Source organism: Octopus bimaculoides, chromosome 10 (assembly GCF_046866305.1).
Source record: "Octopus bimaculoides isolate indiv1 chromosome 10, ASM4686630v1, whole genome shotgun sequence".
NCBI classification, from domain to species: domain Eukaryota; kingdom Metazoa; phylum Mollusca; class Cephalopoda; order Octopoda; family Octopodidae; genus Octopus; species Octopus bimaculoides.
In genome coordinates this window covers 14,231,001-14,255,000 of record NC_142937.1, presented here as the reverse complement: position 1 = coordinate 14,255,000, position 24,000 = coordinate 14,231,001, and the positions used below count along the sequence as shown (strand labels likewise).

The 24,000-nt window shown below is 37.4% G+C and overlaps 1 protein-coding gene across 1 annotated transcript in view; it reads left to right on the top strand.

Moving 5' to 3' along the window:
* Positions 1-24,000, top strand: part of LOC128248875 (uncharacterized) — a 250,936-nt gene that overhangs the window by 192,458 nt on the left and 34,478 nt on the right. The window contains exon 3 of the mRNA XM_052971041.2: positions 2,380-2,537. Coding sequence (XP_052827001.1) covers positions 2,380-2,537 — 158 coding nt within the window. The remainder of the gene's footprint in view (positions 1-2,379; positions 2,538-24,000) is intronic.

Genomic DNA, 24,000 nt, shown 5'->3' with positions numbered 1-24,000 from the left:
AAAAACGGACAAATAATCAATAAGAGATGTAACGAATATATTCATATGAAAACCTACATATGCAGTATGCCTGATGTAAGTTGGTAAATCGTATTTACAATGTTTCATTTAAATTATTCCTTTAATCTGATATTCTTTGTTCATAATTCTTCTTTCATATACATTCTATTTCTATCGTCTGCTTCACCCTGATGAAAAAATTGGAGTTTAAGAATCTGCTCCCACTGAGCACTATTTGGAGGTTATCTATCTCACGCTTGCACTAGCATTTTATCACCGATTATTTATGTGTGTGTGTGTGTGTGTGTGTGTGTGTGGCCGTAGACCATAAATTTTTGTCTATGAAATGCATCAACTCAGCCAAATACCTCATTTGTTTGACAAGCTCCTACTGAACGAAGCATATGTTCATGTGTAAAGAGTAATTTTAATATAACACATGTGTACATGTGTATATATACATATGTATATATGTGTAAATATATGGGTGTATAATTATGCATATGTGCATATAGTAATCTAGGAATATATATATATATATATATATATATATATATATATATACATATGTATATGTGTGTGTGTTTATGCATATATAGACATACATATGTATCTATGTATGCATGTGCGTGTGTGTGTATATATATATATATATATATATATATATATATGCAATCCATACACTCACAAGCACATACACACACACATAATATGCATACGTAACTGAAAGCCTGCACAAATAGGAAACCATGCTAGTTCTTTCTGAAGACCCCAAAAAAGCACATATACAGAATTAAATTCCTTTTAAAACAATTATAATTAATTACCAGGTTTACGATTTGTGCCGCTGCTCTTGTTGTCAATTGCATGTCATTGTAATAAGTGTTTCAAAAAGATAGTAATGTTTAAATGGAAAAGAACGCGATAAATGTAAAATTAAAATAAGCATGAAATTAAATTGATAATTAATTCCAGACGCAGTTGATGTGCGATGTGTCGGCATTTGATAAAGTTAAAAACATGCATTAAATATAAAATAAAATGGTGAAATAAAATTAATGAATGATCGCATTACTGTTGAGATTAGAATTCTAGTATCACGAAGTGATTTATAGTATAACGCATTACTCCGAGAGTCTGTAATTTTATAGAGAGTTAAAACTGATGGAATCTGGTTGCTTCGTCCTTAGTACTTGATTTTAGCCCATTATTCAAGCTGTACTGTGACTCCGTTTACGATGCCTAACTCCTAATTGATCTGTCAGCTTAACTGTAAAATCGTTTCTAATTATGGCATAAATTCAGCAATTTTAAGTCGAATATATCAACCCCAGTGTTCAAATGAAATGGTACGTATTTTATCAGTTTCGAAATGACGAAAGGCAAAGTCGACTTCTGCAGAATTAAAACCCAAAATATAAAGAGTCAGAAGAAATGCCACTAAGCATTTCGTCCGACTCGCTAACAAATCTACCAGCTTGCTGCTTTAACCTAATTGTAAAACAAGCGATAAAAAAGAATTGTAGGCAACAAATAAAAATAACAAGAACACTAATCACCCTTGCGCAGGGACGTCGGGATCAACTGTTCATACCCTGTCACTGATACATATAACAAAGTACGCATTCATGGTCATAACACTCAATCCGTGAACGCCGCAGTCCACGAACAGAAACTAAGTACAATATACTGCTCTGATAGATACAACAGACCTGTTCTGACAGGTACAGTACGCTACGCTCAAGTATCGACGACCTTGAATTGCCTTGGGGTTTATTAGACTGCAGTACTGAGTGACAATGCTATCTTGCAGTTTGGTAAGCTGTATATTAGGATAATTGTCCTTCTTACGTATAACAGTTTGGAAATGGGAGAGAGGCATCAACTTAGTGGATTCTGAAGAATTACATAAAATGCAAAAAATAAGAGAGAAAAGAAAAAAAAAATGATCTTTGTGTAGCTTTGGGCTAAGCGCCAGGAAATATCAAAGATTCTTCTGCGGCGGGCGAGACATATATAAGCAAGGTAGCTATTGACCCTTTATGGGCACTAATTTGAGTAAATAAAACGTGTCTAGTCGTTTTGTTCTAAAATTTAGTACGATCGTCTGGATAAAGACAGGTATTTTGTTCGATTTTCTTTGGCAGATTCTTTTGCCTGGAATTCGCACTTTAATGTTTATAATCGAAAAACATAATTTTTTTTACCATCTTCTACTAACGCTAATATGTTGTAGGTCTTTTCACACGCATAATGGTGATAAGAATTTCTGAATAAAAATTGTTAAATGTTAAAAGATAAAACATAAAATGGACCTTTGAAAATAAAAAGAGAGAAAAATGTATAAACGAAATTTCTTTATTTCTACTTTATTTACAGCATGCAAAAAGATAGATTCCAGTTTTCGACTTGCTTGTCCGGTATATAACGAAAATGAAGAAACAACATGCATTGATGATACACAGTTATGTGATGGAATGTCCGACTGTCCGAATGGAGACGATGAAAATAAAACTGTATGTATGTTCTATACGATGGTAAGTGCGCAAAAGTTTTTATTATTTTTATAATAGCAATATTTAAATGTTTCATTTTGTCTCCGCTTTTTATAGATATTTAATTTGCCGGAGCTCGATCTATCATCAGCACCTTGTCCTTTCGAGCTTTTATAGGAGTCCACTGTTTTGCAAGCAACTGGTCCCAGTCTTTGTCTGAAAATAGCCCAAATCAGAGGAAGTTAAAAGAACAAAGTAATCGAGCTGGACACTTTTGTCATGTTTTATACACCAGCATGACTACAACCAGGAATTTCTTAATTCTTGTAAGGCACCACTTCCACAAAACACACAAAAGTGCTTTTTAATGCACGCTATGTTAAGATTAGATATGCTTTCCTAGACAATATCGTTTCGATCGTCAAGCACTGCAATCAGAAAACACGCTTACAGATCTCCCATCCGATTGTCGAAATCGCTTGTTCACTCGAGGGATCTTGCTCTCGAAATAAGTAATCTATTGAGCATCCGTTACTCTCAGAAGAAAGAGCGGTTTCACCATTAACAGCTTCATGAAACGTTACAATCAACATTTGTATTCCTTAAGGTCTTTGTACAGGGAAAACCCCACTTCTGTGTCCCGATTTACTTGGAGGTACTGGAACAATTAGCCAATAATAACTTGGAACACGATTGACAAAACTACTCTATAGTCTAATGGATTGAGCAAATATAGACTTTGCAGATGTTGAAGATCATCATTTTGTTGCATAGACCAATACGATCTTAACCTGCTAACAACCAATAAGGAACAGTCTCACTAAAGAATTACGAATGAATTTCCATGAAACACATCTGAAAGTTTACAGGATATGGATCACGTGTGAGCATATGAAAGTTTGAATACGCACGCAGTAGGGAATCTTGCACTGTGTTAATGATATATTTTCCCGTGTGCAAAGAGAATAACAGAACGTATTCACATTTGTTTAATTTACACAACGTGGGCGTTACAAACTGCATTCTAACTACATTAAATATATTTATTTCTCTCTCTCTCTCTCTTTCCCTCTAATTTTACATGTGTGTATGTGTGCATATGTGTTCATGTGTGTGTGTGTGTATGTGTGTGTGTGTGTGTGTGTGTGTGATAGACATGCAAGCTTAAGTAGACCACCATATACATATATACATATATATAAATATATGAATATATATATATATATATATATATATATATATATATATATATATAATATATAGATAGATAGATATGCACACACATTACAAACTTATACATGAATATGTGAATATGACTTCCAGAAGAATATATATATATATATATATATAGGAGGCGCAATGGCCCAGTGGTGGTTAGGGCAGCAGACTCGCGGTCATAGGATCGCGGTTTCGATTCCAAGACCGGGCGTTGTGAGTGTTTATTGAGTGAAAACACTTAAAGCTCCACGAGGCTCTGGCAGGGGGTGGTAGCGAACCCTGATGTATTCTTTCACACAACTTTCTCACAACTTTCTCACACTCTTTCTTTCTGTTTCTGTTGTGCTTTTAATTCAAAGGGTCAGCCTTGTCACACACTGTGTCTTGCTGAATCTCCTCGAGAACTACGTTAAGGGTACACGTGTCTGTGGAGTGCTCAGCCACTTGCACGCTAATTTCACGAGCAGGCAGTTCCGTTGATCGGATCAACTAGAACCCTCGTCGTCGCAACCGACGGAGTGCCACGATATGTATATATATGTATCTATATATATATATATATATATATATATATATGTATCTTTATATATATATATATATATGTATCTTTATATATATATGTATCTTTATATATATATATATATCTTTATATATATATATATATATATATGTATCTTTATATATATGTATCTTTATATATATATATATATGTATCTTTATATATATATATATATATATATATATATATATATATATATATATATATATATATATCTCCCTCTCTACCTCCCGTTGCTCATTTTCGTTCTTGGACTCCTCAAGCTAGCACGTACGTCTTTGCCCCTACTGTTCGTGCTTCACAGCGTTCAATACATACACACTTCACGTCTGGCTGTACAGCCTTTTTGTTTGTTTATTTCACCATTTCGTCTTCCTGTCTTGTTTTCCGTCCGCCACTACCCTCCACGAAAACAATTCAATTTGTGTTCGTGGGAAGAACCATTTTAATGATGCGTACTGCCTTAATTTCTTCGAAACGCCGGGGTTTTTATGGTGGCAGCTGATGAAGGGGATGTTTCTATGTGGCCTGCTTGTTTGTTGCACCTTGTTTACCATTTTGTCCATGTTCTTTTGCCACGTCATGTACCCGGTTATGTATCTATATGTACATGTGGATGAAGGTATATACATACATGTACATATATATGCATATACTCATATATTGTAAGTATATATATATATATATATCTGTACATATATATATATATATATATATATATATATATGTATGTATATATATATATATATATATATATATATGTATATATATATATATATATATATATATATATACACATATATATATATATACATTCATATATATAACATGCATACACACACATACACACGCACACACATATATATAGGAATGTGTGTGCATTTGCGTATGTGTGTATGTATGTGCGCGTGTGTGTGCGTGTGTGCAGGTGTGTGTGTACGGATGTGTGTGTGTGTGTGTGTGTGAATGGTTCGTTTAGTATAATAGGTTTCGATGTGGTCTCTTCAGTGTGACTAAAAGAATGGTATTAAATTCCATAATTTTCGAGCAACATGCGGTAAAAATTCATCTGCACCGGAAATATTCATTACAGAAGTAAACTTGTACAAATGTAGCTGGCTGTGACGGTTGACACCTTGTACTTGCAACGATGTTTCATATTGTGTTGTAAAATAAAAGACCAAAAACAAATGAAGTAAAATTCTCTTGCAACGTTAGTCCTAAGTACACTTAAATATGAACCTGGAAGGAATTAGTGTATATTTTACAGACATTCAATCGTCTGACAATGCGAATGATGATGATGCAGTGGTGGTGGTAGTGATGACGATAATGATGATGACGATGATGATGATGATGATGATGATTTATTTTATTTGTCACGGGGGCAAATAAAATGTGAGACATTAAAAGAACATACAAACTTTGTTACCAGTGTTCAAATGTGCGTTAGGCATATTCGAACTCGTAAGAAAACTTTTCACTGTATTTTGTCATGAAGAAAATTTCGCGCTGTAAGCAAAATACACCGTGTCAGCTCACAGCGGCCCCTAACCAAAGTATGGGATGCATGCATTCCGGAGTGGCTATCTCGTCTTCAGTCACAGATACCGGAAAGACCCACGCTGCGAACTGATGAGAGAGACAGGTTCCTCTTGTATTCTCGCCATTATTCAATGTAAGCTAATTCGGTGTATCTACACCCGTTTACCAACAACGAGAAATTTTCTCCATTGCAAAATATAGTGAATGACTTTCCTACGGGTTCAAATGTGCCTTAGGCATTTCTGAACTGGTAACAATTTGTACTTATACACATCATTGCTTAGCACTGTCGTCCAGCATTACAAGAACAGCTTAGAATTTGTGTGGGTGTTTACCAAAAACATATGAAGGAATGAAAGGGAGATGAAATTGAGGATGTGGGTAAAAAATACACTTTGTGTACAAACAATGTGAACACGTGGATGATGCGGTTCTTCTGGTACCTCTCCGATTTTAGATCACCCTGACCCACAAGTACCTATGTCCTCGCCTAATTGTTATTCATTAATTTACAGGTTCATGCTTAGAATATTTGCCTTCACACTAACCATTTTTACTTCAGTCACTCAGCTTTTGAAGAATTCCCTAGGTTTAAGCATTTCTCTCTCCAGCCTCTCTTTCCTTTCCAAGTGGAAGTTAAAAAGTCCATGAAGGCTTGACCGAAGAGGATCGTGTCTTTCCTCAACTCTTTCAGCCTCGTCCACTACTCAGACTTTTCCCCAAAACCACTAGACAGAGGAACATTGCCTAACCAGCCTTGCTAAAAGCGGTTGGTGGGGAGATGCCCACGACGAACTCGGCCTGTATCCGGATCGGTCCTACACGCGGCCACAGTCGTTCGACATAAATCAACAAGTCAGTGGAAATCGAACACTACACAAGAGTTCATGCAGTACGCTTCCGTCGCTCTGCAAGCATCTCAGCCACTCATGAGTGGCTGCACTTCTGTGCTTGTAGTGCTCCCTCAAACGTGATGCAGAGAAGTTATTAAGAAAATATGTTACAAAAATACTGTTTTAGGTTTGCACAGAAATAGAATAAAGCGATGAGAACAAGGCAATAATATATACAGCGTACACATATATAAAAAAATTCTAATAAAATGCCTGCCACTTAGCACCAATCAAGAAACTCCTCAAATTTAATAGTACCGTCACTTCCACAAACGAACTCGTTCTTTCAGTTGCATTTCTCGGATTACCATGGCATGCTAAGAGGTGCGTGCTTAGAGCAGGGCCATTAATCCAGACCATTTTTGTTAATCACTCATTTTTCCAAAACTTCACTGAGATGGAAAAAGTTCGTGAGGGCTTGACCAAAGAGAAAGTTGTCTTTCCTAAATTTGTTCAACCCTGTCCATCACACAACCTCTTTCTCCATACCCACTCGATAGAGGAATACCGCCTGTCCTGCCTTGTTAAAGATGGATGGTGGTAAGGTGATCCTCGCGATGGATTCAACTGACAGTCGGATTTGTCCCACCCGCGATAAAAACTGTTCGACATAACTCCAAAAGCCAGCAATACTCAAACACTGCACGACTGCGTGCGGTGCGCTTTTGTCGCTCTTCATACTATGTCTGAAACTTTGAATGGAGGGTTTAGTCGATGCGCAGCTGGTATTATTTTATCGATGCTGAGGCGGCGAGCTGGTAGAATCGTTAGCACGCCTGGCAAAATGGTTTGCGGCATTTTGTTCGTCCATACATTCTGAGTTCAAATTCCACTGAGATCGACTTTGCCTTCCAGCCTTTCGGGATCGATGAAATAAGTACCAGTTACGTTCTGGAGTCGATGTAATCGACTAGACTCTCCCACGAAATTTCAAGCCTTATATCTATAGTAGAAAGGATTATTTTATCGATACTGAATAGATAGCACAAAGTTAACTTCGACGGCATTTGAACTCAGGACATAAAGAGCAAAAAGAAATGTCTCTAAGCATCTCATCCAATGCACCAACGATCCTGTCGGCCCACCGCCTTACTGTCTCTCATCATAGCAGACGATACATTTAATTATACAATCGATCACGTTTATTATAATGTATTTTTCAGTCAACTCATTTCGAATTGAATTGTTTTCTATTAATTTCCTTAAATCAACAAAATATAAACACTGATCTCATATTTGTTTTCTATTTTTCTGTTTCTATCATACTGATTTCCTTTTCAAGTGTTGCCGCTAATGTATATTCACTCCGAATACATCGATAAGAAATGAATGGCGCCGCATTCATTGAGAATTAAGTCGTATATGTTTCGTTTTAATATAATCATTATTTGTTTAATCATAATATGAGCATTTTAAATGTATATTTATATAAACATTACAAATCAGACGCATTAGCATCCGGAGGAAGGTAGATAATTATTACATTGTCACTTCATTTGAAACCTGTCTCTCAAACACATATACACACATATACCAGCATCAGTATTTACTTGCTTACATCTATCTATCTATCTATCTATCTATCTGTCTATCTGTGTGTGTGTGTGTGTGTGTGTGTGTGTGTGTGTGTGTGTGTGTGTGTGTATGGATATATGCATGTATGTATTACAAAATTCAGTTCTTGAATTAAGAATTGAGATCAAAAATTAATTCCCATTCGTGAGTTATGTAACAGAAATTTAGTATGGAATATTCACTTAAATTCTCATGAAATGGAATATTTTCTTAAATAATATAATCACTCAGACATGCTTGTTAATCATATAGCAAAACTGTTTTGAGAAAACGAAACTCTATGCACGCACGAACATTAAACACGAACATACATATATATGCATGCAACTTTCTTTCTGTCTGTCTCTCTTTATCCCTCTCGCCTCCTCTCTCTCTCTCTCTCTCTCTCTCTCTCTGTGTCCTTCACCTCTTTTCCTCTCTGTCTGCCTTTCTAAGTCAATGTATATAAGTATGCATGTATGTGTCTATCTCTCACTCCCCTCATATATATATATATATATATATATATATATATATATATATAAAAAATGTGCGTATTCATTCTTGATACGTTCCGGCAGATTTGGACGTGAACATATTGCATTCTGTCTTCGGAGAACACCTCCTTTAAGATGCTGTGTGTTGATGACACATTCAGTTTATTGATGTAGGAGTTTTTGCAACACTTGTGTTTCCATCTGGTTTTGTTTAAGTAAGAATAGTCGTTCTTGTTTATAAAATTCAGCAAATTCTATCTTAGTTCTGCATACATCTATAAATGCAATACTTGGATTCATCGTCAGTATGTTGGTCAGGTATTACTGGTTGTTTTGGGTTTTACAGCACGGACTCTAATCCAGGCAACCCTATCTAAGTGAATCAAATTTATGTCCGTGTCTAAGCGGCATTCTACTGCTCTCGCACGTAACTATATTTCAGTCAAAGCCATCCCAATACTTTCTCATTAGCTCTTTTTCTGTTTATTCCTATCAGACTACGGATTCCATAGGCTTTATTTCGGATCATTTTACTAATGGCGCTAATAACTGGCACTCTGACATTTATGACGACGAGTGTTCCAGGTGATCCGGCCAACGGAACAGCCTACTTGTGAAATTAATATGCAAGTGGCTGCGGACTCCACAGACACGTATATTCTTAACGTAATTAATTCTCAGAGAGATTCAGCATGAAACAGAATGTGACAGGGTTGGCCATTTGAACTATAGGTACTACTCTTTTTTTTGCCCGCTGAGTGGACTGGAGCAACGTGAAATAAAGTGTCTTGCTCAAGGACACAGGCACCGCCAGGAATCGAACTCATAACCTTACGATCATGAACCAAATACTCTAACCACTGAGCCACGCGCCTTCACTAATGACGCTAATATATTAAAGTATAGACTTCGCAAAATCTTCTTTACTTTTCTCGATCAATTTCACATTAAACCATTATTTTTCCCGATAACAGATATGGCGTCTTAAGATACTTAAAGGTGAAGAATATCAGAATATGTGATTTGTGCTATGTATACAAAGTGAGTACTAAGCTAGTTATGTAGTGGGCTTAGAAATTTTAATTAATTTCAATTAGGCGTGGCTGTCTGGTAAGAGGCTTGCTCTCCAACCACATGGTTCCGGTTTCATTCTCGCTGCGTGGCATCTTAGGCAAGTGTTTTGTATTATGGCCTCGGGCCGACCAAAGCCTTGTTAGTGGATTTGGTAGACGGAAACTGAAGGAAGCCCATCGTATATCTATCTCTCTCTCTATATATATGTGTGTCTGTGTGTGTGCGTGTGTATATATTTATGTGTATGCATGTCTCTGTTCGTCCCCGCGCCATCTCTTTACAACCGATGCAAGTGTTTATGTCCCCGTAACTCAGCGGTTAATCAAAAGAACCCGACAGAATAAAATACTAGGCTTACAACAAATAAATCCTGGCGTCGATTTCTGCAACTAAAACCATTTAATGAAACAAGTAAAAAAAAAACATTAAAAATAGAAGAAAATCAGTTGTGAGAAAGCAAAATCACATGCAGTAACGAACTGGGTCTGATCTTTTGTAGTACGATGATAACTCTGGGCATGTTTCTGCCATGTTATAACTCATCAGAGAAGCAAATCTAAGCATTTTTGCTAAACCTTAGACAAGTAGAGAACTATATAGGAATTTTCATCTCGTTTGGCTTTCATCGTTTTGGCATGGATTAAATAAATGTCAACAGAACAGATAGAACAATTCAATCGAAAATATCTCCACCCCTACATAAAAAAAGTTATCAAAAGACGTCACGATTTTTATCAAGGTTCATGATGTTTTTGTCACCGTGTTGCTGGTGTTAATAATGATTACGACGCTGTATTATTTGTTATGCTACTTGAACGTTTCAAATAATTACTTGTAGAAAGCATTGAATACTTGTTCCATGGTTATGAAATAGGAAAGAGAGAGAAAAAAATAGGTTTTCTTTTAAATTAATGGAAAACTTTATTGATAGTAAAAGACTCGTGGGTGTTACTTGTAAAACCAAGCGTCAACACGTTTGTTTCTTATCTTTTCTTCCCGTGTGTCCGTATATCTGTCCATCATTCACTTTCCTTTACATTTAGTTTTCCTCGTCTACTTTGAAACTATTACAGCTCAATAGCGGTTTTCACTTTGATGATGGAGGCGACCTTTAAAAGAGATGAATTTGTATATTCCATAAACTATCAGCCATGCAAAGAAGTCGCGATTTCTTTTACCTTATTTCATTCTTTTTCTTTGACAAGCATTGCTACTTGATGCACACCTTAAAATATCGCAACCTTTTGACAAGAATGCTAAACTATCAAAGCAACATATGAATCGAGATGTTAAAATCAAAGTGAATGATAAGCTCTGTGGTTGCATACACACACGAACTGGTGTAGACGCATACATGCAAAACTAAATGTGTGAAAACGCAGACGAAACATGAATATTCACAACAGTGTACAGAAACCTGTGAATATTTAGCTGTTTGGCTGTTTCTCTTATTGTTGAGAATAAGTGAAAAATGCGGTGATTAACACAAGCTGCCATTAATCTCTAAAGAGGTATTACACACACACACACACACACACATACGCATACACACACACACACACACACACACACATACGTACACAAATAGACAGATAGATCTATAAGTAGGTAGATAGATAAATGTATAGATCCATAGGTATATATATACAAAATAACACACACACACACACACACACACACACACACACACACACACACACACACACACACACACACACACGCATATAAGCACATATATATGAAAACATCATAGCAAACAATTTGAAATCATAATAAAAACTAGTATCCGGCTCTCTTTCCTACACCACTCGGTCTCCTATCCGCTCCATTTGATTCGGGGTAATTGTTTTTATACATTTTGATGTAATAACAAACCGTTTTATACGCCACCAAATACTGTATATATTACCATTTACATATTAGGAGAGAAACGTGTGTGGACAGTTAAATTGCTGACAATTTTCTATGAGGCAGCCTATGGATACAAGGATTTCTGTAGAAGCAGGCTCTCTTACTAAATTTTAGAGTCGGGGAAACGGGAAGCCAGGTCGGAAGAGTAAGGTGGATGAAGAAGAATTACATAACCTCAGGAGTGTGCTTTCCCCTAGGAAACACGCGCATTGTGAACTGGGACGTTGTCTTAGAGGAGACTAACTCCTTTGGTCAGTATGCCACGCCTATGTGCTTTGATGGCGTCCCACAATTTCTGCAGTAGAGAAGCATAATATGGCCCGTTAACTCTGGTGCCCCTTGCCAGAAAACCCATCATCACTACCCCGCGCTGGTCCCAAAAGACTGTGAGCACCACCTTGCCTTCTGAGAGTGCATCGTCACCATAATTTTCTTTCATCTCATCGAATGTCTCTTTTGGTGTACGAAGTGAGTTATACTATTCTCATGTGTGTACACACACACACACACACACACACACACACACACACACACACACACACACACACACACACACACACACACACACACACACACACACACAGAGGCTAGCGTGTATGTAGGCAATGTATATATGAGCACACATACGGTATATCTGGTAGTTACTGCATGGATATAAATTTATAAGAGAGTGAAATTAATCTGATAAATAGTTAATTCATTATCTTTTTATATCCAAAGTATTTTACTTATTCTCATGCATGAATATATGTGAATGACTGTGTACATGTGTGTACGTGTGAGTCTTTTGCATATGTGATACCGTGTACAATTTAATGCAATCCTGTATTTAGGTTAGATTTCCGAGCAAATATCTGCATATTTTACATAGTTTACTGTTATCAATTTATTTAATCTTAAAAAAAACCTCCTCTTTCTACTCAATTTTATGATATATCAACACTAAGCGCACGCCGTGCAATATAATCCACATTAACTAAATGTATGGCATCGTAATTTTCTAAAAATTGCCACCATGCGTTTTCCGCTATGACTATATTTATTATATAACAGCATTTAGTGAACTCGATGAATGATGCTCAAATGGTTTCAAGATAAAACACTAAAGTGCATTTTTTTTGTTGTTTATGAAATTGTGTTGCCTCAGGTGAGCTCTGATTAAACAAACATCTGGTATGCAGGTAGTCCACCGCACGGTTAAGCGTGATCCACAAATCTGTTAATTCTCATAGATGTCACTTTCGGATGTCGTCCAAATTTGGCGTTGAAACTCTTGTTTCTCTGTGTGTCGAACTTTTAGCATTCGCCCAGCATTCAAACCGTGACCTTCTTGCCTTCATTTTCCAAATATTATAATCAACGACTACAGCATGGCCATCAGGTTAAGAAGCTCACTTAGCAACAACGGGATTTCGAGTTTAGTCTTACTACACAGCACCTTGGGCATGTGACTTCTGCTATAGCTCCGGACCGACCAATGTCTAATAAATGAATTTAGTAGGGGGAAATTGCGTGGAATCCCTTTGCATATATGTGCATGTATAGGTGCTTGTCTTTGTATTTGTGTTTGTCTCCCAGCATCGCTTGATACTCAATGTTGGTTTGTTTATATCCCCGTAATTCAGGAGTTTGGCAAAGGACCGATAGAATAATTACGATACTTAAAATAATTATCAGGGTCACTTTTTTCGACTATGCTCGTCACTGCAGTGCCCCAGCATGGTCACAGTCCCATGACTGAAATGAATAAAACAAAGGATAAAAGATGACCGAAGAAGTTATCATGGTTCGATCCCACTGCATGGGATCTTGGGTCAGTGTCTTTTACCATTACTTCGGGCCAACCCAGGTCCTGCGAGTGGAACTGAGTCGAAGAAAACTGTGAGGAAGCATAATGGATGGATTATATTTGCAACTTAAAGAGCCAGCATATCGCTCAGGGTTTCTTACTAGCCCAAGCGGGGAATTACGTTACTGTGGAGTACTCAGCCAGTCAACGCTAATTCAGTAAACAGGTAACTCAGTTAATGAAACAATTGAATACTCATCGACGAAATCAACGGAAACCCATCATTTACTTTATCTTTTACTTGCTTCAGTCATTAGACTGCAGCCATGCTGGGGCGGCTTTTTGAATTTTTGATATATATATATATATATATATATATATATATTGTTGTACTTGGGGATGGTCATATTGCCAGTTTAGCCAATAAAAACACACGCACTGTATATTTGGTGTTAATTTGCTTCAGCTTTATATTACATTAATCTTAATCTTATTTCGGCCAGAGTTCTTTCGTCACACTTCTGTGACCTCATCAGTGGTCCTTTGTTTCCTTCCTTCTTATGTGTGTCTCACCTTGCTAAATATCAGCCATTTTGTATTTTGTATTCCTATTGTATGTGTCTACGCATGCGTGTCTTTCAATGTGTCTGTGTCTTTTGTAAGTGCATGTGTGTAAGGGGAGTGTCTGTATCACCTATATACTCTGTTAATACGTGTTCGTTTGTATTTGTTTTTATTTATTTATTTGTTCGTGTGTGTGTGTGTGTGTGTGTGTTTTTTGTTTTTTTTGTGTTTAATTAAATTTTGTTAACGTATGTAGTATTTAATTCCATTTGTTTATCTATGTATTGTATTATACTTTGTTCATATTATTATTGGTTTATGGGTAACATGTCACATGCTGTGGTTTGTGGTTTGTTAGTGGTGTGTATTAGTGTTCCATTCTAGTTTCCTATTCAGGCTAGGTTTCTCTTCTATTATGTGTGTAGCTTCAGTAATTTGTCTAAGTGCTGCATCACTGCTAACACCAAATATACAGTGCGTGTGTTTTTATTGGCTAAACTGGCAATATGACCATCCCCAAGTACAACAACATCTGTTTCAACACACGATTTCACATCAAAAATCTTGCAAAACAAATATGTATATATATATATATATATATATATATATATATATATATATATATATAAATTGTAAATCCAAAAGAAAAAAATAACAACAAAACTACAAAGGATTCCGCGGTACACGTGTTTCAAGCTCTACATGTGTATAATATAATATAACATAACATAATATAACATAGTATAATATGTGTATAATCTACAATGTAAAGCTATCTTCAACCGCAGTCCACAAAGTCTGGGTACATGGGGATACTTTAACAAATTATTATTTCTTATATTTAATTGTTTATGTTATGATTTTATTTACTCCATGTAGCCAGACTTTGTGGACACCCTGTATGTATATATATATATATATATATATATATATATATATATATAGGCGCAGGAGTGGCTGTGTGGTAAGTAGCTTGCTTACCAACCACATGGATCCGGGTACAGTCTCACTGCGTGGCAACTTGGGCAAGTGTCTTCTACTATAGCCTCGGGCTGACCAAAGCCTTGTAAGTAGATTTGGTAGACGGAAACTGAAAGAACCCCGTCGTATATATATATATATATATATATATAAATATTTATATATATATATGTGTGTGTGTATGTATATGTTTGTGTGTCAGTGTTTGTCCTCCCAACATCGCTTGACAACCGATGCTGGTGTGTTTATGTACCCGTAACTTAGCCGTTCGGCAAAAGAGATCGATAGAATAAGTACTAGGCTTACAAAGAATAAGTCCTGGGGTCATGGGCTTCTTTCAGTTTCTGTCTACCAAATCCACTCACAAGGCCTTGGTGGGCCCGAGGCTGTAGTAGAAGACACTTATCCAAGGTGCCACTCAGTACGACTGAACCCGTAAGTATTTGCTTAGGAAGCAAGCTCCCTACCGCACAGCCAGGCCTGCGCCTACTTTATTGAGCATATTCGCATTTTTTTAACACGTAGGTTAAAATTTGACAGCGATTTGGTTGCTCATTGTAAGAGGTACGACGTACAAGTTCTTTAGTAGGTACAGAAATGGTACCTATGTTATTATAATGGATTTTACAAATACTCAAATGGTTTTTCTGGTATCTCCATAGAGATCTGATTACTGTAAAAAGGCAGGTGATTTCTTCCTGCTATCAATGTACAAACAAAACCTGACAGATGAACCACTCAATCGCATGACACTCGTCATACTCATCTTTCGCGAAATTTACTGAGAGTGAGAACTTTACTAATAGTTCTAACAGCAACACTAGCAGCAACAACGGCGCCAACAACAATAATGATAGGAATAGGAATCTTCTATATTTTACTTGTTCCAGTTATTGTGAAAGGCTACGCTTAGATATCGACCCGAGGAAATTTGTTTTCAAGTATCCTACTTATCCTATCGGTCTGTTGTTGTTGTTGTTGTTGTTGGCACTCCGTCGCTTACGACGTCGAGGATTCCAGTTGATCCGATCAACGGAACAGCCTGCTCGTGAAATTAACGTTCAAGTGGCTGAGCACTCCACAGACACGTGTACCCTTAATGTAGTTCTCGGGGGATATTCAGCGTGGCACAGTGTGACAAGGCTGACCCTTTGAATTACAAGCACGACAGAAACAGGAAGTAAGAGTGAGAGAAAGTTGTGGTGAAAGAGTACAGCAGGGTTCGCCACCATCCCCTGCTGGAGCCTCGTGGAGCTTTAGGTGTTTTCGCTCAATAAACACTCACAACGCCCGGTCTGGGAATCGAAACTACGATCCTATGACCGCGAGTCCGCTGCCCTAACCACTGGGCCATTGCGCCTCCACTATCGGTCTGTTATATTGAACCGCTATCTTACAGGGGCTTAAACAGACTAAGTGGTCAAGTGGTGGTGGTGGCACAGATATGCACACACACTTAGACACACACACACACACACACACACACACACGATGGGCTTCCACATAGATTCTGCCTACTAAGTTCACCCACAAGTCATTAGTCGGTTCGGATCTATCGTAGAAAAAGTTTTGTCCAAGGTGCTGTGCAATGGTATTGAACCTGAAACAACGAGGTTACACACCGAGCTTCTTAATCACATGGCCATACCTACGCCTAATAAACCTTTCTTTTATTATTGCTATCAGAAAGGTGGTGAACTGGTAGAATCGTTAGCACGCCGGACAAAATGCTTAGCTGCATTTCACCTGGATTCATGTTCTGAGCTCAAATTTCGTCGAGGAAGACTTCGCCTTTCATCCTTTCGGGGTCGATTAAATAAATACCAGTCATGTATTGAGATAAATGTAATCGATTAGCCCCTGCCCCCAAATTTCAGGCCATTTGCCTATAGTAGAAAGAATTATTGTTACCAGACTCCTTTTACACATATGATATAAAAAACGTGATACGTAGGGGTCATAAGGAGGCGCAATGGCCCAGTCGTTAGGGCAGCGGACTTGCGGTCGGAGGATTGCGGTTTCAATTCCCAGACCAGGCGTTATGAGTGTTTATTGAGCGAAAACACCTAGAGCTTCCTGTTTCTTGAGTAACGCTGCGATGGACTGGCGTCCCGTCCAGCTGGAGTGAACACATACGCCATAGAAACTGGGAAACCGGGCCCATGAGCCTGGGTAGGCTTTGAAAGGGCAAAAAAAAAGGGGGGTCATAACCATAGGAAGACAGACAAAACAACAACATATAAAAGTGAAGGTTCGAAGACGTTGAGCAATAAATAATGGGAGATTTTAAAACTTTGTAAATTAAGTGCAGAATAAATAGACACTTGTAGAGAAATTCACAATAATTGGAAAAGATACCATGAAGTCAGATGGGGTAACCTACCCACATAAGGGTGAAAACCAGCCAGCAAAATTGAATCAAAACATCCAGCGACATTAGTCTCTTGGCACGCTTTGAAATTATTATATTTAAAATTACTTGTGACTATTATTGGTTTTTGACTGGACAAGAGATCTCCCAAATCTTGTAGAAAATAGCACATTAATAGTCCATAGTTTAGTCGAATGTTTTTCATTAAGAGTCTTTAATTCTTAACCTATCTCCTTCTCAGTGAACATGTTATTCCTGCTTCCTGCAGTTCGTTTAGAATTTCTTTTAGTAATTCTCCTGATTTATGACATGGTGAGAAATGAGATGCTCCTAACACATTTTGTTTACCTTCTCACTGCCTGTTACTGTTCATGTTAAGGCTTAATGCACTCAAAGTAGCTCATCCTTATCGTTTTGCTTGAGGCCTTCCATTATATCCTTGAGAAAAGAATTGGTGCTTTGCTCAATCGTGAAAAACATGTCCTGGAAAAGCATGATCTTGTAGCTTTCACTATGAGTAAAGCTTTTCATTTGGGGAACCCGTTTTTTTTCACCTTTTTGTTATGTCTCCAATAGTATGATACTTCTTCTCACTCTTCATATTCTGTAAATTGTCGTTAGAGGATAAATAGCACCGCGGGTTTGGGATAGAAGAGTAGCCTCTTGACAGTCGACTTTTGGAATTGAAGGCGAACGAGTTTTCTGACCTGCAGTCAGTTGTGCACTTGGTAATATTGCTGGGGCAATGGAATTTCTCAGCTGATATTTGTATGTCGCTCAGGCAAGAAGACTCTGTCCTCCTCATACACTTCAATCAGGTTATTTGTTTTCCATTGAGATCACCTACATTCAGACAATTTTATTGACTCGCCATGCTAAAAAATTAATGTTATTTTTGTTTTTGACAAGTTCATTATATTATTAGTTTGCTTGTAATACTTGCGACATTTGTTTGTTTGCTGTTAGTTTTCTTCTCCTTTTTCTGTTTGTCTTATTTTTTTTACAATCTGTATTAATTTTTTTGCCACTCGATTTTATCAAGAAGTGTATTTGCGTAGATTAGTGTTTACTACCACTATAGCAAACACCTCTCACTGCTTCTCACGAGGACGAAGCCGTTCTGTATTTTTAGCAAAGATTCTTGATTAAATATGAAAACATCAGGATGATGATGATGGCAATAATAATTATTCGTTTTATTTCGTACAGTTCGTTCATCCATGCAAAATATTAAGCGTTAGAAAATGTGTGGGTTTCGAAAAACAAAAGTTATACAAAATGAAGGGGTGTGTGAGGATGAAAAATTCGTGTGAAAAAATGGACAGCTATAAATAACTATGAAAGAAAGCAATAAAACAACATATCTGGGAATTTCGCTGGCGTGGCTGTGTGGTAAAAAGTGTAGTTCTGAACCAAATGGTACAGGATTCAGTCCCACTGCGTGGCACCTCGGACAAGTGTTTCCTATAGCCTTGGGCCGACAGAAGCCTTGTGAATAGATTTGGTAGACGGAAATTGAAGTGCACCGTTTATCACAGGAATAATTGCTAACTTGTGAGGGCGCGTGACTCAGCGGTTAGAGCATCTGGCTTACAAACGAGAGGTTTTGAGTTCAATTCCCAGATGGGACTATGTGCTGTGTTCTTGAGCAAGACACTTTATTTCACGTTACTCCTGTTCATTCATCTTTGGAAATGGGTTGCAACGTCACTGGTGCCAAGCTGTATCGGCCTTTGCTTTTCCCTTGGACAACATCAGTGGCGTGGAGAGGGTTGAGTGGTATGCTCGGGCAACTGCTGGTCTTCCGCAAACAATCTTACCCGGACTTGTTCCTCGGAGGGGAACTCTCTAGATGCAACCCATGGTCATTCGTGACCGAAGGGAGTCATAACCCTTAATTGTTGTCTTCTTCTTCTTCTTCTTATTATTATTATTATTAAGGCGGCGAGCTAGCAGAATCGTTAGCACGCCGGGCGAAATGCTTAGCGGTATTTCGTCTGCCCGTCACGTTCACGCGCGGCGAGCGGCAGCGTCGCCGGCGGAATTGCCATTTCGGGACGTCTGCGGCGGTGGAAAAGCGGTCGGTCTTTTTGTCCGGCCGTTCGCAAAGTCGTCCCCCCCCCCCACGACTTGTTCGAAGAGATCGAGACGAAAAGGATCGCTTGCATACGACTCGACTTGCCGCCGTTCGGAGTGACGTGCTTAGTAGAGCAGCTACCACACTGCGATCTATTGAGTCTCTTCTCGCGAACGACACGATCCGCTAAAAGAAGGCGTCGAGCTGGCAGAAACGTTAGCACGCCGAGCGAAATGCTTAGCGGTATTTCGTCCGTCTTGACGTTCTGAGTTCAAATTCCGCCAAGGTCGACTTTGCCTTTCATCCTTTCGGGGTCGATAAATTAAGTACCAGTTACGCACTGGGGTCGATGTAATCGACTTAATCGCTTTGTCTGTCCTTGTTTGTCCCCTCTATGTTTAGCCCCTTGTGGGCAATAAAGAAATAGGTATTTCGTCTACCACTGCGTTCTGAGTTCAAATTCCGCCGCGGTCGACTTTGCCTTTCATCCTTTCGGGGTCGATAAATTAAGTACCAGTTACGTACTAGGGTCGATATAATCGACTTAATCCGTTTGTCTGTCCTTGTTTGTCCCCTCTGTGTGTAGCCCCTTGTGGGCAGTAAAGAAATAGGTATTTCGTCTGCCGCTACGTTCTGAGTTCAAATTTCGCCGAAATCGACTTTGCCGATCATAAGTACCAGTCAAGCAGTAGAGTTGATGTAATCGACTAGCCCCCTTCCCCCAAATGTCAAGCCTTGTGCCTATAGTAGAAAGGATTATTATTACTATTATTATTATTATTATTATTATTATTATTATCATTTTGTAAAGTTTTTCTTTAGTAGTTTTCTGCATGTTCCTACTGCACATTTGGTGCACCTCCATTTTCCTGAGGTTTGTGGAGTATTGTATTTATAATTTTATGGGGATTGTGGGTGTGTAGGCATCTCCTGTTAGTTTACTGTACTTGTTTGTTTTGTTATGGGGCTTAGTTTCTTGTTTCTTGTTACATTAGTGCATGCTATGTTATGCATGATGGTGTGTGTAATATGAGTTGTGTTATTTTATCGGGCCCTAATCTTGTCTAGTAGACGTTGTACTTGTGTTGTTTTAGATTATTAGATACTTGTTGTATAGGATGTTTGTTGTGTATGAAGATTGTTCTTTTTGAACAATTCTACTGAATCTTGAACTATTCTATTGAATTGGTAGTATTTTACACATGATGTAGGTTGTTCTTAACAGCAGTATTTTGGAGGGCGGCAGTAGAAAAAAATATCTGTCTTGTGAGCCCCATATATTGGCTATAGACTAATTTTTCTCTCCATTTTCTCGAATATGTTTCGTAATTTTGTTCCCCATACTGTTCTTTTTTCTTTCTTTTTGTTTTTGTCTTTTAACCATTTCTGTTATCTAAATTTATGCTTCACTGAAGCCAGTCTCTGCTTTGAATTTTATCGCTTCCTTTTGTATAGAGAAGAGTTTTTTATTTGTCTTCTCATGTTTCTTTATTACACATACGAATCTTCACTTCTTTATTTCTAAGTATTTGTTCAGTCCAACTGGTATTATTTTGTAGAAGTGTTCCATTTGTATAAGATCACATCCCACTTGTGTGTGAGCCAGATATATTCTGTTTATATCTGCTTTGGAATAGTGGCTTCGGTATACTGTCAGTAGTTTCCTGATTTTTCTATCTAACTTTTGCCAGTTAACCTATGTTTCAGTATATTATTTTGAAGCTGTAGTCTGTGACTGGATGGCACGTGTATTGATACATATTTCATTTCTAGCGTATAGTTCACTTTTTAATACTAGTCTAACTCTTCTGTAGTATTCTTTCCTAATTTTCTCTTTCATTCCCATGTTGTACTTTAACAGTCTCGTCTAATCCCAAATATTTGCATTGGTGATTATGAACCACTTCTCTAATTTCAATGTCTGCATTGTATGATATTTTCAGTGCTACTTAATTTGCCTGTTGTTGTTGTTGGTGGTGGTGGTGGTGTTGGTGTTGGTGGTGGTGGTATAACGAGGATGACGTTGGTGTCGAAAGCGACGATGATGATGATGATGAGGAGGAGGAGATGGAGGAGGAAGCAGAGAAGAAGTGTGTGTGTGGGGGGGGGGGGAAAGAAGTGAGGAAATTATCCAAATATAAAAATCTGAAAATAGAGGTAAATCAGAAAGTGGGGACTGAAATAGAGAAACAATCCTTAATATTAATTGCTGTCTTGGGAATGAATATAAGAAAGAAAACAAAACAAAACAAAACGCAGGCAAATACATATGGCAAAACCTCAAGAGATACAAATGTGCACAGCTTACAGAAAATAGAACTACTTAGCACTGCATACAAATATTACGTTTAAGTCAATGCAATTAGAACATGCAAAGCAATAACACTGCATATATTCACGGCTCACAGAGCTGCGCCTATTGGTGCAGTGAAAAGAATGTCTAATAATGAAAATAACAACAAAAAACAAAACAACAGTAATAATTATAATAACCATTTCTAAATTTGGCACAAGGCCTGAAATCTTGGCGGGAGCTGGGGGTAGTCTGTTAGCTGAATCCCAAAGCTCAGTTGGTACTTACTTTATCGACTTCGAAAGAACGAAAGGCAAAGTCAACCTCGGCGGAATTTAAAGTCAGAACGATAAGGCGAACGAAATACTGTTAAGCATTTTGCCCGACGCGATGACAATTCTGCCAGCTCGGCACCTTAATAATAATAATAATAATAATAATAATAATAATAATAAATTCTTTATTAGGTGCAGGAGTGGCTGTGTGGTAAGTTGCTTGCTTATCAACCACATGGTTCCGGGTTCAGTCCCACTGCGTGATACCTTGGGCAAGTGTCTTCTACTATAGAAGAGTAAGTACCAGGCTTAAAAAATAAGTACTAGGGTCGATTCATTCGACTAAAAATTCAAGGCGGTTCCCCAGCATGGCCGCAGTCTGATGAATGACTGCAACAAGTAAAAGACAAAGGTTATATATATATATATATATATATATATATATATATATATATATGTTATGTGGTTACGTGTATTTATATATATACATATATATAATATATATATATATACATATATATATATATATACATACATACATAAACACAAACATACACACACAAACATATATTTGTCTCTGGTCCATATGTGTAAGATATGTATATATATGTTATGTGTGTGACCGATATCTAAAGGTTAATTATTTATCCTTATGTAGTCGTGCATGCAACATTTATTCCCATTTATGTGTTATTCGGTCGACCAGTCCATTAATCCTTATTCTTTGCTAGGCCGTCAGCAAGCACTTCAGACATCCAGAACACAAAATAAAATACCTGCCGGAGATTTCCTAGAAATCGTGAAATGTCATTTAAACTGATCTGGGATATCAGAGAAATATACCGAGTAATGAACTTTTCTCGTTCATTTCGAGACGGTCGCACAATGCTTTCAGTTTCTTCCAATGATCTGTGTTGCAAATTGAACAAATTGAATTATCGGCGTAAGAATTATGATTTCCGTATAACTATTTAAAATCCGTTTGACAATAGAGAGAATGACAACAAAATGGTTTTGCTGTCTTTTATTGTATTTTTTTGTTTGTTCTTTAGTTCCTTTTTAAGTGTTGATATAAAATTCCACGCTGACAAATGGTGTGTAGATACAGGAATGGAGGAGCTAAATATAGTTGATGACATGTCTGTTGGTTTTTGTTGTTGTTTTTTTTATGCTGTTATATCTGTTATGTCTTATAGTAAAGTCTTTAGAACAATTTACTATTAAGATAAACTGTACTTGAACAGATGTTGTGGTCGTAGAAAAACTATTAATACAATTAATAAAATCACTAAGGCAATAGAAATGACGAAGAAAGAGAGGGGAGAAGGAGAGAGTGTGAGCCAGAAAAAAGAGAGTGGGGAGATAGTGGAAAGGAAGCAAGGATAAAAGAGAGAGTGCGTTGTTATCAAAGTTATTGCTTCGTTCAAATCTCATCAAAATGAACTTACCTTTCATATTATCGAAGTTTTTAAAAAGCACCAACACCAAATATATGCAGCAGTAACAAAATACTATCGTTTCTTTTCAGGCGCGCGCACACACACACACATACATACACAGACGAAAACACATTTGTGTCCGAGTTTACAAGCAAGGGTTATACGTACTCGATATATATATATGGTAGATTATGTTACTTTATTACTTTATTCAAATTTAAGACATCACTCGTGCTTTTCAGAATGTCCCGTTCAGGTTTGCCCCATAAAAAATGAAACATTCGGCGTCAGAACAGGGTGTATATATATATATATACATATATATATATATATATATATATATATGAACACGATATGAGTATATGCATATATATGTACCGAACGCACGCGTTATCTTTACACAGTATATATATATGTATGTGTGTGTGTGTGTGTGTGTGTGTGTGTGTGTGCTGGAGTGGCTGT